Genomic DNA, 14,233 nt, shown 5'->3' on the forward strand with positions numbered 1-14,233 from the left:
ATTTGCCAAAGTCTGCAACACAATGTGCATGGTCCCACTTCTCTTAGCGTCACAACAATCCAACAAAAATTAGGTTTGGCTGAGAGATAGTGACTAGTAAGTTTGCTTGTTTTTATCATCATCATCATCATCATCTTCACATCATCATCTGTGGTCAGTTGGGAAGTTGAAGCTGGGTTTTTCTATTTCTGGGTCTTACTTAGGGATAGCTGAGGAGCTTGACCATTGCAAAAAGACCTGATTTTCACCTCCTAGGCTAATGTGAAGAAGAAAATTAAGGCTGCAATCCAATCCCACTATGTGCCAGACTGAGTCGCTTCAACATCACTCCCTCAGTGTGGAATTCCCTGTTTTCCCCACTGAACGTGTAGACAGGCAGAAGTTATGGAAAAGAACAACACATTGCCTTTGAAACAACAAGGTACTTGAATAAGTTGCAGAAATCCTAGGTAGTTATTTGCCATGAGTTATGACCAACACAATCAGCGGAGGGGCGTTATATCTTGGCAGCACAGGCTTGTGACTTTAAGAAATCATTTTAATCTTTTGCTCTCCATGTACAGGGCTCCTGCAGAACTTTTTTTTCCAAAAAGCTTTTAAAACCCTATAAGGGAGTCATTCATTTCTGAGTAGCCCTCTTGCGTGCCATAAATTTTGAGCAGATCTAATGAAAAGCCAATATTTAATACAAGACAAAGACTTATTTCACTCATTCCCCAATGCCTTCATTTGTCACTGTGGCAGCAACATTATCAAATGTTCATATTAAATACTATGTGTATTTATTGTGAGTAATGGATGGATCAGGTTGCCATCTTTATGATCACTGCACAGAAAACAACAACAGCTCTACCTTCTCCCTCATTGTCATAATTCTTTCTTGACAGAAGTGGTGTGCTTTGGTTTCCAAATGCTATGTGGACATATATTTGAAAGGCCATCTCCAGCAAACAGCTGGCATTTGATGTAATGATCAGATAAAACAAACATGGCAGAATCTTTTCCTGTGATGATTTATTAAGGGAGGGGGGTAACCCCATATTGCATCCCCTCAAATTGCAATAGACATTTCCTATAAATACAGCGCAAATACAGTGTATATCTGGTTCATGCTAGTTTCTTACATAATCATGCGGCTCAAATAATTTAAGGAACATCTGACCATTCAGTGAAATTCCACGTGGTGAAGGTATCCCATGACTGGTTCAAAACATCAAGAACTGTGTAGGAGCTGAGGTGTTGGACATGACATAGGTGGGAAACGGTTTCTGAATCCCCCCAGCCACCTTGCCTAGAGGGAAAGTATTGGCTCCTCACCATCTCTCAAGCCCAACTGACCTCACAGGTTTATGAGGCTAAAGATGGTTGGTAAACCATGTATGCATCAATGTCAGAACAGCAGTCTAAAAAGTAACATGCTCAGGTTGCTCATTGGGTTTGAGCAAAAATTGCTTTGTCTGCTTGTTTTGAGTTTGCTCAACACACACACACACACACACACCCCTTAAATTTTAAGTGATTTTCTGAACTCTTTTGCCCACTTTAGCTGTAATACTTAACTATGTTTATGTTAAATAGCCAGTTTTGAGTTTTCAGCTTTGTTGTCAGCAAACTATATACTATAATGTGTTGTTCATATAAACTGCTTAGAGGTTTATCTTGATTAAGTATTGTAAATTTGTTAATATGAATTCTGTTTCTAGTTCTAAATAGAAGTCATTTCCAAATATGTCATATTCAAATTAGCTACATTCATTGCAACTGGACTCTCCTTTTTATAATAAAATTGACCCTCAAATCTAAAACTGATTGCTTCAAATAGAATATCCAAGCTGCCAATCAAAAATTCACACGAGGGTCAATATTTGTTCTCTGCTCTAAAATATGTTTTATAATATACCGAGCTCCTTCATGGAGAATATACACACATAAGGCATTATAATCTGTTGTAACAAGTTATGAGTGTCCCTCAACAGTATTCTACTGCAGTATTCTACTGCTTTTACAAGGTGCTCTATTAAATATGAGACTAGATTTAACATAAAATCCTAAAAAAGAATTCATGAAATGGAACTAAAGGTTCCAAGATGGGTATTCCTGGAAGAGGAAATTATTTGTGATAATTAATTGAATTGAATTGAATTGAATTTATATACTGCCCTTCACCCAAGGATCACAGGGTGGTTTACAGTATAAAAACACAAAGTGTATAAAACACTGTTGCATATTCTCTAACCCTAACCATTGGACATGCTGACCGTGGTTCTTGCCTTATAATTCAGCAGCATCTGAAGGGCTACCAGTCACCAGTTCCTGCTGTAGCCTCAGTTTTACTCTGAAATAAAAGATTTATTAGCCCAGGGAGTTGCCTTATGCTGTGTCAGATCATGGTTCCATCTGGGTTTCAGACGGGGGCATTTCCAGCTCTTCCTGGAAATGATGGAGATTGAATTTTGGACTTTCCACATACAAAACAGATGCCCTGCCAATGAGTTATGTCCCTTCCCCTATCGGAATTTTGGTTCTTAAATTCCTCCTACCAAATACCAAAACTTTTAATCCCTCCAGCTGAGGTTTATGCAAATATCCTCAAGAAATGAATATTTCTTTCAAGTATCCAATCATTAAAGGCTGTAACATTGACATCATTCAGCAGCAAGAACTACAGAGGTGAAGACTTCACAAGTTAATGCCAGCTAATTAATCCAGCCCATTAGACCCAAACTCTCCATGAACATTTGAAGTGCTTTTCTAATGGAACAAGCTCCTCAGTTAATAAAGTAAAGCTTGCTTCAGAGGAACGGAGAGAAGCACATCTGCTGATTTATTTCCCTATCTGAACCAGGTTCCCTGCATTTGACAATACATAAGGATGTAGGGAGAAATCAGACTGTTCTGCTTGATTATTTAAATGTATTTTTTTAAGGGGGGCAAGCTGACACTGTTGTCTGTCTCTATCAGTGACATGAAAAAATATTTTGAAATTAAGTTACATTCGCTCCACCACATTAAATAAATGAGCCATATATTTAACTGGATATTATTAGATGTGATGAAAACTGTGGGCATATAATTTGTTTAGAAGAGACTAAATGCAGATAATATGAATAACAATGCTATCTGGTGATAAATAGCACGCCACCTCATTTTTTAAAAACAACAACACAGATTTATTTTTGTAATATGTATACAGATACCAGATCAAGAAAAACAAGTTAAGAAAACACCGAGAACAACAGAAGGCTCCCCTTTGTGTTGCCACCCCATTCCTTGAAGCGTGCAACTCAGCTTACTCTTATGAGAAGCCTTTCAAAATGTACATGGCAAACAGAATTGTTTCTGCAGTGTCAACATTTCCACAAAGCAACGTGCGGAGGGTGAACGACTGGCACCTCCCTACAGTGGTGTTGCGTTGTTTGCTGGTGCCTGGGGCACGCTTGCTCCAGGCAGGGGCATGGCACAGAGGAGATATACAGAACTCACAGTGCCAGCCCTCACTGCTGCTGCTGCTAGTGGAGGGTTCACGGAGCCCATGCACCAGCCCAGCTCTCACCACCAGAGACAGGTGGGGTCGCACTGTACCTTCTGCCCACAGTGAGGAGCCCGGCCAGCCCCTTGGTGGCCGGATCCCCTTGACACTGGGCGGACAGCCATTCAGCAAGGGAGGCGGGGGCGAGGTAGTGAGGCCAGGCTGGGCCAGGCTCTGGAGCCCAGAGACCCCATGGGGCAGGCAGGCAGGGATGGGGATCACTGTATGGGGGGTGCCTGATTTGTGCTCTCTAAAAATCATGGCCCCAGCCATGGCTGTCAACACTTAATTTATATTTATTTATTTTATTACATGTGTATCCCACTGTGGCGATCACACAGGGTCCCTGGACGTTTCACCATCTACTGATCCGTGTGCCACCACTTTATTTCTCACTGCCACCACCCAGGCCCTACCTGGTACAATACCGGGTCTAGTCAGGGTTAAACTGGAACATAAACTTCTGTTTATTTATTGCCGTTTAACAAGCATGTGGTTTCATAAACGGTATCGGTCAATTACAGTCATGGGGTGCCTATCCAGACCTATAACTTCCTCTACCTGCTCTCACTCACTAAACCACCTCTCAGATTTACTTGTCTTCCTAGCCCCTAACTGTTCCTGACTCAGCTTATTTTGCTACACTAACTCAACCTACCCACAGACTCTATCCCAATTCACTCCCACTCCACCCAACTCCCCACGAACTCTACCCTTCACCCCTCCCAGAGCTGGTTTTATAGTCCCTCTGACTCCACCCCCTGGGTTCTGATTGGGTAACTTGTTTAACTATTTCACCTCCAGCACTCTCATATGTTAACGTCACACCCGCTTTTCCTCCAAGGAGCTCAAAATGGCATACATAATTCTCTTCCTCCCATTTTATATTCACAACAACTTTGTGAGCTACATTAGGCTGAGTGTCACCCATTGAGCTTTGTGGGATTTTGAACCTCGGTGTCCCTGGTCCTAGTTTGAAGCCAGTGGCTATGCCCCCCGCCCCCACTATGCCCCTGCTTCCCTACTGAACTGTAGGTGGACAAGAACTACAAAATAAGAAAGTTAAAGAGAAGTGCAGGTGTTATGATGCAATGGTTACCTGTCCATTATTGGAAAGAGTAGGGTGAAGTGGTTAGTGTGTCAAACTAGGACCAGTGACTATAAAATGGGAGGGAGAAAATTATGTATGCCATTTTGAGCTCCTTGGAGGAAAGGCGGGATACAAATGTAATAATATTAATATTAATTAATAATATAAATTAATGATTAATATAAATAAATATAAATTATAAACCCAGTCATGGCTGGGACCTGAGTAGCTTTATGTTGTCACTGTCCTTAAATTTCTCAAATCGTTACCTTTTAAAGGCTACTTAACCTAATGACTGTTAACAGATTTTGGTGCTGCAACTTCCATGTGTTAGGTCAGGCATAGGCAAACTCCGGCCCTCCAGATTTTGGGACTACAATTCCCATCATCCCTGCCCACTGGTCCTGTTAGCTAGGAATGATGGGGATTGTAGTCCCAAACATCTGGAGGGCCGGAGTTTGCCTATGCCTGTTTTAGGTGCACAGGAAGCCATCTTATACTGAGTCAGACCATTGGTCCATCTAGCACAGTATTGACTGCACTGACTGGCAGAAACCCTAGGGTTTCTGAGAGGAACTGTCCTTCTTCCCACAACATCCTTACAATGTGTGTTGAGGGGGTGTGTGTGTGTGTGTTAATGAATGAAATAGAAAAATGGAAGCCTCTTTAACCAGGGAAGACAACTTTTGGGAACTTAGAGGACAGGTTTCCAAACAGCCCTAGTGTGGAGAAATATTTCCTTTTGTCTGTCAGCTTCACTGGACCCCAAGTATTATGGGAGAGGAAGGGAAACTTATCAATCTCCACTTTGGATGATACCTTCTAGCGGAAAAATTCTTCTGATAAGGTAGCAGGGCATTCTCTGAACTTTTAGAGTTCCTCTCTGTGCCGTGGCACAGAGTTTTTCTAACTTTTTGCCTTCGCAGCAGGAAATAAGTAACTCTTAAAACTTTCAAACCTCACTTTGAACTAGTTTTCTCTCTTCCTACTGAAAAGCAACCTTGATCAGAGAAGCAAAACATCCCAGGCTAGAGCTGAGGGGACAGTTTGGGAAAGTACTGAAAATATGGTTGAGAGGGTAATGGTGTTTGTGGGCCGTTTAGAGATAATGTTGTAATTCAGAAGCTTTTAACTCCTGTTTGGAGAAAAGAAACAAAGCCGTGATGTGCACTGGACCCCATCTGGTTAATGTCCTGTACGTTATTACTGTAAAAAAGCAAACAAACAAACCCACACAAAAACAGCCCACCAGGGCCTCCATCTCTAAACTAAACAGAACACAAAACAATGGTTTATAGTATCATAAAGAGCCTACTTTAAAGCTTGAGGGTGGAGGCTTTGTATAAACTGGTGGGAATCCCATTGCCTCTGAGGGGATTTTATTTCAGTATTTATCTTGGCTATCCTATCAACACTTCCAGAATGCATTGACTGTTGCCTCCCTGCCATTCAACCATTGTGTAAAATTATGACATTTCAAGCTGAAGAAATCCTCATATAAAATTCTAGGAGTCTTCCTTACCTCCTAATGGAGACAGGAAAGGGTAACTAAGACTTTGAAGATAGTAAGTTATTTCATTCATATTTGTTGCCTTATAAAAGTCACTTTACTTTTCTTCAAGGTCATCTGTACATTGTCAATTTAAGATAATTGCTTACACACTCTTCTCTTTCTCATTCTGACTTTTGGGGACCGCATGTGTGACAGTGTGCACTCAGCCTTGTGTTATCCCCATGGTTCTCTGGATTGGGGTCCGTATTCAATTTGTGTGTGCGCACACACACCAGAGGTGCACTTCAAAAAATACAGAAGTACCAACTTCTGACTTACTCCAATTTTCCACAAATTAGTCCTCTGTCTCCTAGTCTTTCATGTGGGGGCTAAGATTTGTTCCTTTTGTTCTCGCAATTGAATAAATGCCTTAAAACATTTTATTCTACTGTATTTTATTATGCATATTTGGTTTTCAGTGATTGACGAGCCTTATGGTACTTTATATATTTGCAAATCACTTAGATATTTTGTTTGTAGAAAGTGATGAATAAATGCTAATAATAGTGTCACAAGTCTCCTCTGGCTTTCCATGGCACAGCTAGGGATGTCATAGAATCTCATAAGAAATTAAACCGGGAGCAGAAATTCCCGCAAGTTACATGTTCATCAGGAATAGAAATCGCAAAAGCAGGCAGTATTTGCTATTTATTTTTTTTAGTCCACAAACGGTTCCAAAATAGTTACGTTATTCTCTCTATTGTTTTTGATGTTTCCCTTGCGTTGAAATGTATTTAAATTGATTATATTATTAATTATGTTAGTTTCAGCCAAAGCAGATAGTGAAACAAATAATGCAGGTTTTAGTGGAGGCAGAACTGGAGCACAATAGAAACAGTGATGGATGTGTTGAGCACAGGTTAAGACAGAAATTGCTGCCTCCTTGGATCCCTAGCTCCATCCCATATTGCCTTTTCATTGCTAAAAGAAAAAAGAAAAATATGTGTTATTCTGTAATGATGCTGACATGCCTGTTTTTCCCTCCTCTCTCTCTAGGTCCCTCACCATATGAAAACCTTGCCCTATTACAGCTACGACCAACCGGTGATTGGATATTGCCAGGCCCACAAACCCCTCCATGTAAATAAGGGATATGACACAATCTCCCGGGACCAGGCTGAAGCCACCAACTTGGAGTTGAGTCGAGACCACAGCTTCATTGCTACAATTGCACGTTCGGCTGCTCCAGCTATTTACATTGAGAGAATACCAAACTGATGGAATCTCTTTCCTGAGAATCAAGAGAGGGTGTGTATGGGAGGCTTCTTTTTTCTGGGGAGGGGGGAACCTTCGGGTGAAGAGGAACAAGGAGCAAGGAGAAGAAGACAACTCACCATTCCAGTTACAAATGTTTTGATGCAAACAACAGGAAAGGGGAACAAAATAAATAAATGACACGTTGCTTGAGGACTGCCGTATGAGGAAATTCAGTCTAGTGACACTATAGTACCGACTGGAGAACTTGAGAATTTCCTTTGGCTTTAAACTGTCGAACTTCTTGGTGTACATATCAAAGAAAGATTGCTGAGTTCTTATATAAAAATGTGAGCGAGCGAGAGAATTAGATTTCACTCTAGCAACATAAAGGGATGGATTAAAAGTTCTGTTTGTATATTTGATTTTTCTACACTGCACGGTTCCTTCAAAGGAGAACCAGAGGTACCAATTAGGGGTGGGACGGGGGAGAACATAGAATGGAATATGAAATATTGTTTATTGTTTATTACTCTTAGAAGTAACAGAAGGTTTCTTTATTTTTCCATTTGGGGTGGGAGGGAGGGGAATAAACCAAACTGAGTCCCGTTTTCCTTTTCTTCCCCCCCCCCCTTGAGGGAGTAGAAGGTCAGTGTTATAATTTCAGATTCCAAACATGGTTATGTTGAATCAAATGGACATTGGCAATTCCTGAAAAAAGAACCAAGAGGCAAAAACAGACAGACCTCGGGGTGCATGTACATTTAAAACACATGCTGTACATTATAGGGAAAGGGTGACTTTTAATTTTTTCCTATCTTCATTGTGCTTCATTGTTGACACTACAATTATGTTTAGGGCTCTATAAAAAAAGAAAAAGGGAGCAGTTATTGATGACATGAGAGCTCACACTTGAACAGGACAGCTGTGCTGAATGCAGGGGGGGAAGGGGACTTTGGGTATGGAAATATTCATTATATACCTGGAAATTGTGGCGGGCGGGCTGAAAATTTGATGGCTGATGTGATTTAAGAAACAAACAAATGGAAGGATGTGTAACACTGTTTGATTTATTTTTAATTAATTATTCTGATCAGTTAGCTTTTGTGTAGTTTTTATCAATAAAACGACAAAAAAAGTGGTGGGGGAAATAAACATAATATTTTGTGGTTGGGAAGCCACAGCTATATGGATGATTCAGTGTTTTCTTTAGCTTTTTTATATTGTGACTTCTACAGTCTTTTGAGATGATACAAAGATTTAGCCAGATGAAAAAAATGTGAGGATGTTTCAGGATCCGTGGGCAGAATCTGGCCAAGGGTGGTGGCAGCTATTGCTATTGTTACCACTGCAGTTGTTTTCAGTGGTAGTAAGTTAAACACATGCTTGATGCTTCCAATGAGACCAATGAGAGATCAAAGCTTTGAGATGGATTGTGTTCTTATTTCTTCTTCATTCCCCGCCCCCTCAATGGAACCCCAGTCTTATTTCATTATGCAGGCAAGAAAAGAAAAGCTGGCTGGATAACTTGTGGAAGCATGTGGTGGAAGCTTTTCAAATCATGCTGACAAAAGTCAAACACTTATTTGGGCAACCCAAGAGGTTTAAAGTCAAACCCCTTAAGTATGATCACTGACTTTCACAAGAACGAGTACTGCACTGGGATTGGTTGGATTAAGGTTGCATAATTGTTCACACTTCCCTAGTTTAACTCACAAACAGTACAGAATTTTACAATTGCACATTGACTATTGAAGGAGAACCAGAAATGGCTGGGATAGAGAAGAAACCTGTACTAGAATAATTGACACTATCAGCCAGTCCACTATAGAAAACATGGAACTGATAGCATTCCTGTCCAAAGGACTTGCCATCCACAGGGCTGCAACAATCTTCTCACCTCCCATTCTAAGCAACTTCAAACGTCTTCCTGTCAAAGCTCTTAAGTGATGGCTCAACTAGACATAAAACTTGGGATAGGGTGAGAAATTCAGTTGGGTTCTCCTAACAACTCTCAGCACCTTTAACAAACCAAAGTTCCCAAGGTTCTTTGAGGGAGGTAATGACTGTTAACATAGCATAAGAGTGCTTTAAATGTATGAGGTGGATGTAGTAACAGGCAACACAGCTAGAAGAACCTATAAAGGAAAGGAAGGAGGAGCCAGCAACACTCAAAATAACTTAGCGGCGCCTGGTTTCTGCAAGAAAAAGTTTCATTTGGGCCAAGTTTGGAGGTAAGAGCATGCATGAGTGAATGGAATCAGAGTTAGCTTTTTGGATTCTGAACCAATGAGCTTCAGAACTTGCCTGCACTGAAGCTGTGTGCAGTCAGTAGATTTGCAGAATTTCAAGCCAATGGATGTGTCAATTGCCTTTGGTCCTCATGTTCATATATTGCACCTCAACGGACTCTAATCAAACTAGTCTCACTTCAGAATAACTCCCTCTAATTAATATATATATATATATTGCTGGCAATATATATTCCATGCCAACGGTTCCAGGTAGTATTCCTTACCACCATATCCAGTTACAGTTGGAAAGAATGAACATCTGTTCTGTATATATGATCCTGGGATAGCTCAGTCGGTAGAGCATGGGACTCTTAATCTTAAGGTAGTGAGTTCCAGCCCCACACTTGGCAAAATATTCCTGCATTGCAGGGGGGCCGCACTAGATGGCCCTTGAGGTCCCTTCCAACTCGACAATTCTGTGATTCTACTTGTATGCAGAAAGCCACATGTTTGATCCCCGGCATCCCCACGTAGGGTGGGAAATGTCCCCTGCCTGAAACCCGGGAGGGCCACTGCCATTGCTCTGCTAGATGGATTGAAGATGAGATTCAGTAGAAGGCTGCCTTACATTCTTAAACAATGGGCTACATCTAGCTAAGTTATACTCAGGATAGACCCACTGAAGTTAATGGACATAGGTTAGTCATGCTCATAAATTTCAACTGATCTATTTGGAGTGGTAGTAACATTGGTTACAATCAAATGGTAGCAGAGCTAGGAAATACCGTACTTTGGAAAGCCACTGACAGTGCAAGGAGGCATCAGAGAATTAGATGGGTAAATGGTCTGATTCAGTATTCAGGCAACCTTATATGTTTGCTTTGGCTGCAGCCATCAAATGCACTGGTTTCACTCTTCTTCCCTTTCTCCCTCCCTCCAACGCTGGCAAAACTACCCAAAATTGTTGGGACTTTTCTTTTAAAAAAGTTTTATCTTTTAGCAGAGATGGCTGAACCCTCTTTGGCTCAATTCAGAATTGGGCTCAGTAAACAGAGCTACTTTCTGGGGTAGCGGTGAATCCTGTTTTTTTTAAAATTGTTAATTTTTACCAGAAATTCTATGCTCATCATGAAGCAATGTTTTTAATGTTTAATGTTTAATTATTTTTTATTTTTGTTGGAAGCTGCCTAGAGTAGCTGGGGCAACCCAGTCAGATGGGTGGGGTATAAATGTTGCTGCTGCTGTTGAATCAGAGAAATGTTTGAGGGTATGCAATCCCTCTCCTCCCCCAAAAAACCCAGTCTATATTCGCTTACTGGACATACATTTTCCAGCAGTCTTCAGTGGTACAGCCCAGTTACAGTTTTATCATTGCAATGAAAACTAGATTCCCAATCTTTTTGGCCCCAGGGGCATGTTTGGAAAACTAGTAAACTGTTGTGAGGATCACAAAATACCCATTTCACAGAAGAAATGCTGACGTTCAGATGCCCTCCCCAGAAAAGAAAGCAAGGCAAAACATTTACACAACCCAAAACAGAATAAAACAGACAAAATAACTAGCAAGATCTCCCTCACATACACAAAAAGGCAAGAAAGATGATAGATGATAGATAGATAGATGATAGATAGATAGATAGATAGATAGATAGATAGATAGATAGATAAAATTGGGAGCAGCAGGAGATGCTGTGATGCCCACAACAAACATGCTGGAGACCTCAGCTCTAGAATACAGAACATCAAGTCTTAAGATAATCCGGTTCTCTGTCAGCCTACATCCCTTTTCAACCTCATATATATGATTTTTGTTACTGAATAATGGAACAGAACAAGGTTTTCATAATTAAAAATCAATGCAATGGATAAATGAGGAGGGGGGGCGGGATCTGTGAGTTTAACAAAAAGACCCAACTGCTGTAAACAGGACATCAACAGGACTTGGTTCAAGAATTGGCAGCCTTTAGCTAGGAATCCAGGTGCACAGCCTGTGCTAGGAAAGGCAAGGGGGGGGGGAGTATTTCTCATTCATTATTTAATGGTGACTGAACCGTCTCCTGTATACTTCCTACTCTGTGAGCTCATTCTGCATAGGAAAGCCATTCACAAACTGATCTCTACAGACAGCTCTTGGGAACCTGGTGCTTGAGTCAGGCCGGCAGCATTTCCCTATTCCAGCCTTCTGCCACCCACACAAGCAGTCAATGAACTGACGATTCTGCTGATGGCTGTTTATGCGTCAGCAGAGGAGCCAGGCGACCCTGCCAACAATCCTGTCTATCCCTTTTCTCTTCCAAGGGGATGCTTGGAAGGATTAATCAGTTAATTGTTTGCACAGAGATGGATGCAAAGACAAATCTGCATTACACTGTAGCAGGCACCAAAATGTAAAAGCTCAGACACATCTCTCTCTCCGCTTAAATAGAGGTGCAATTGACTCACTTGTAGAAATCTGATTTATAAAGACCCTCCTTAATTCCACTCAAGGAAGTGGGATTTAAAGTACTTTGGATACAATCCAACCATGTTTAAGGATGTTAGACTTCTCATATTTCACAGACAAACAAAGGAGAAGCATGTAATCTGAGCACAGGACAGCAAATGCTTTTACATCCCTAGAAACAAGTGCCCAAATTAACCTGGCAAAGCATTGCCAGTCTTTTGATTCGGAGGTTGTTGTTTTTTAACTTGCTGAGATTGTGAGTGGTGAAGGAGGGGTGGAATCTGGTGAGCTGTGATTCTGAAATGGACTCACCTAATCTGATCTGCCCAGATCAATTCAGAGAGTCAAATTCTCTCAGTCTCATGAAATTCTTAAGGCTATGACAGCATCCAAGGGTGACCTGTCTGTCTTCTTTAGAAATAATTTCTGCTTCCTAAAGGAGCATAGCTAATGCATGGGGCTCCTACTACTGCACACATTGAAATCAATATAGAATTTTCCATAGGGAATATTGTACTGTAACCATGGGAGCCAACTTCTAGTGGTCAAGGTCCCTTCGCCACTGCCCCCCCCATAATATATTTAAGGAGGCTACCCACAGTTGATGGGCATTGCCATTCAAATGATGTGTGTGTGTGTGTGTGTGTGTGTGTGTGCCAATTCATGTGATCAATTATGCAGGGTGGTGCTTACCTGGCCCCCACAATATTTTATTCAAGTTGGCACTTCTGACCATAACTTTTAGGATGAAATTGCATATTTCACACACATTCACATTTTAAAAATATATTTTGCATTCAGTTTCCCTAAAGTCTCAAAGGGGGAAATTGAATGTAAAATTAGATTTGCTGGGGGGAGGGATATGGAAGTTAATTGCCCAGGTCTACTCAGAGGTAAACCCAACTCAGTTCAATGGGATTATTCCCAGGTAGGTATATACATACAGGATTGCAGCCTAACTGCCTTATTATATATGTGTTTACATTGCATTGTTTTTTTGTTTCATTTCAGTAGTCTGGTTTTCATGTATCTCTGAGGTATGACTGGACCACAAGATTTAACCCAGATCTTGCTGCCATGCTTCAGAAAACAGCCTGCCTCAGTCCAAGGCAGTTTGAAGGCTGCCTTTTTCCATTCAGGGTCCACTCAAGTCTACTTCATCCCAACATGCAATTCACAATTAGAAAAATAAAATAGCTATATTTTGTATCCCTCTTGGCAGGAGTGTGTGAAATTTGTGGGCCTACTATCTGCTCCAGATTGGCTAAAGCCTCCCAAATTCCAGGCAAATAGGACCAGGAGCTTTTTCTGCTGGACACCTTTATATTGATTTGTTGAATTTTATTTATTAAAAAGGAAGCTTTCATTTCTGCTTTGAGGCAGACTTAAATAAAATATGCAGGCAGTGTTACCCCTTCTGGGGGCATTTATTCTGCTAAATTCCAGAAGGATAACTCAGCTATTACAGTTCTAGGTAATGCTGTGCCAAAATCTGTTTTCCAGTTTCTCAAAACAACTCTTCATCTGCTTCTATTTTTCTGCTTTGTTCTCAGGGCACATTGAAATTTCTTTAGGGGGAGGGGCTTTGAGCTTTTGTTACAATTTCAAGGTGGTCAAGAGTAGTGTCTGTTTTTCCTTCAAGTCATAATGGAATTCTCCATCTGCATTTTCCTCACTCTGGTGCTTGCTGTCCCCCAATACTCCACTCCAAGGCATTATCTTTCCTTTCAACAGAAACTTGTCTGTAGCATTTTTTTTTAAATGTATGGATCATCAAAGCAGCATGAAGCATTCCTGGCTTCCCCATTTTAACTGACACCACCTTGTGCAGATCCCACTTTGCCTCTGAAATGTTGATTATTGCATGAAATGCAGCTAAGGCAAGAACTTGTAGTCTTGGGAAAAGCTCAGAGAGCTAAAGAGGGCAATGAACCTCTGTACAACCAGATGTTCTATCCAAAACTCTGCCCAGTTTCTAGTGTCTCTTCATACATTGCATTTGTAGGGTTGTACCTACGGTGTTTTAAAGTACGAAATGTGGGTGCAGGGAACTAGAATTTGCAAATACATGTGACATTTGTAATTCTTGTTAGGGAACCAGGATTGTTGGAGAGCCAAAATAGCAGAAGATTCATAAAGACTGACCTTAGGAAGATGGGCAATTTTCACTTGGAAAACTGCGCAAGGGAAA

At 41.0% G+C, this 14,233-nt stretch overlaps 1 protein-coding gene across 4 annotated transcripts in view; it reads left to right on the forward strand.

The window, feature by feature from the left end:
* LRRTM4 (leucine rich repeat transmembrane neuronal 4) overlaps positions 1-8,409 on the forward strand; it is a 426,277-nt gene extending 417,868 nt beyond the window's left edge. For 2 of the 4 annotated variants that reach the window (XM_083588669.1, XM_083588670.1), the window contains one exon: positions 7,168-8,409. In XM_083588669.1, coding sequence (XP_083444795.1) covers positions 7,168-7,389 — 222 coding nt within the window. In that variant the 3' untranslated portion in view covers positions 7,390-8,409. The remainder of the gene's footprint in view (positions 1-7,167) is intronic. The other 2 variants (XR_014542099.1, XM_083588671.1) reach the window with 2 other exon arrangements.
* Positions 8,410-14,233: the final 5,824 nt, after the last annotated feature.

Source organism: Podarcis filfolensis (genome assembly GCF_964270895.1).
Source record: "Podarcis filfolensis genome assembly, chromosome: 15".
NCBI classification, from domain to species: Eukaryota; Metazoa; Chordata; class Lepidosauria; order Squamata; family Lacertidae; genus Podarcis; species Podarcis filfolensis.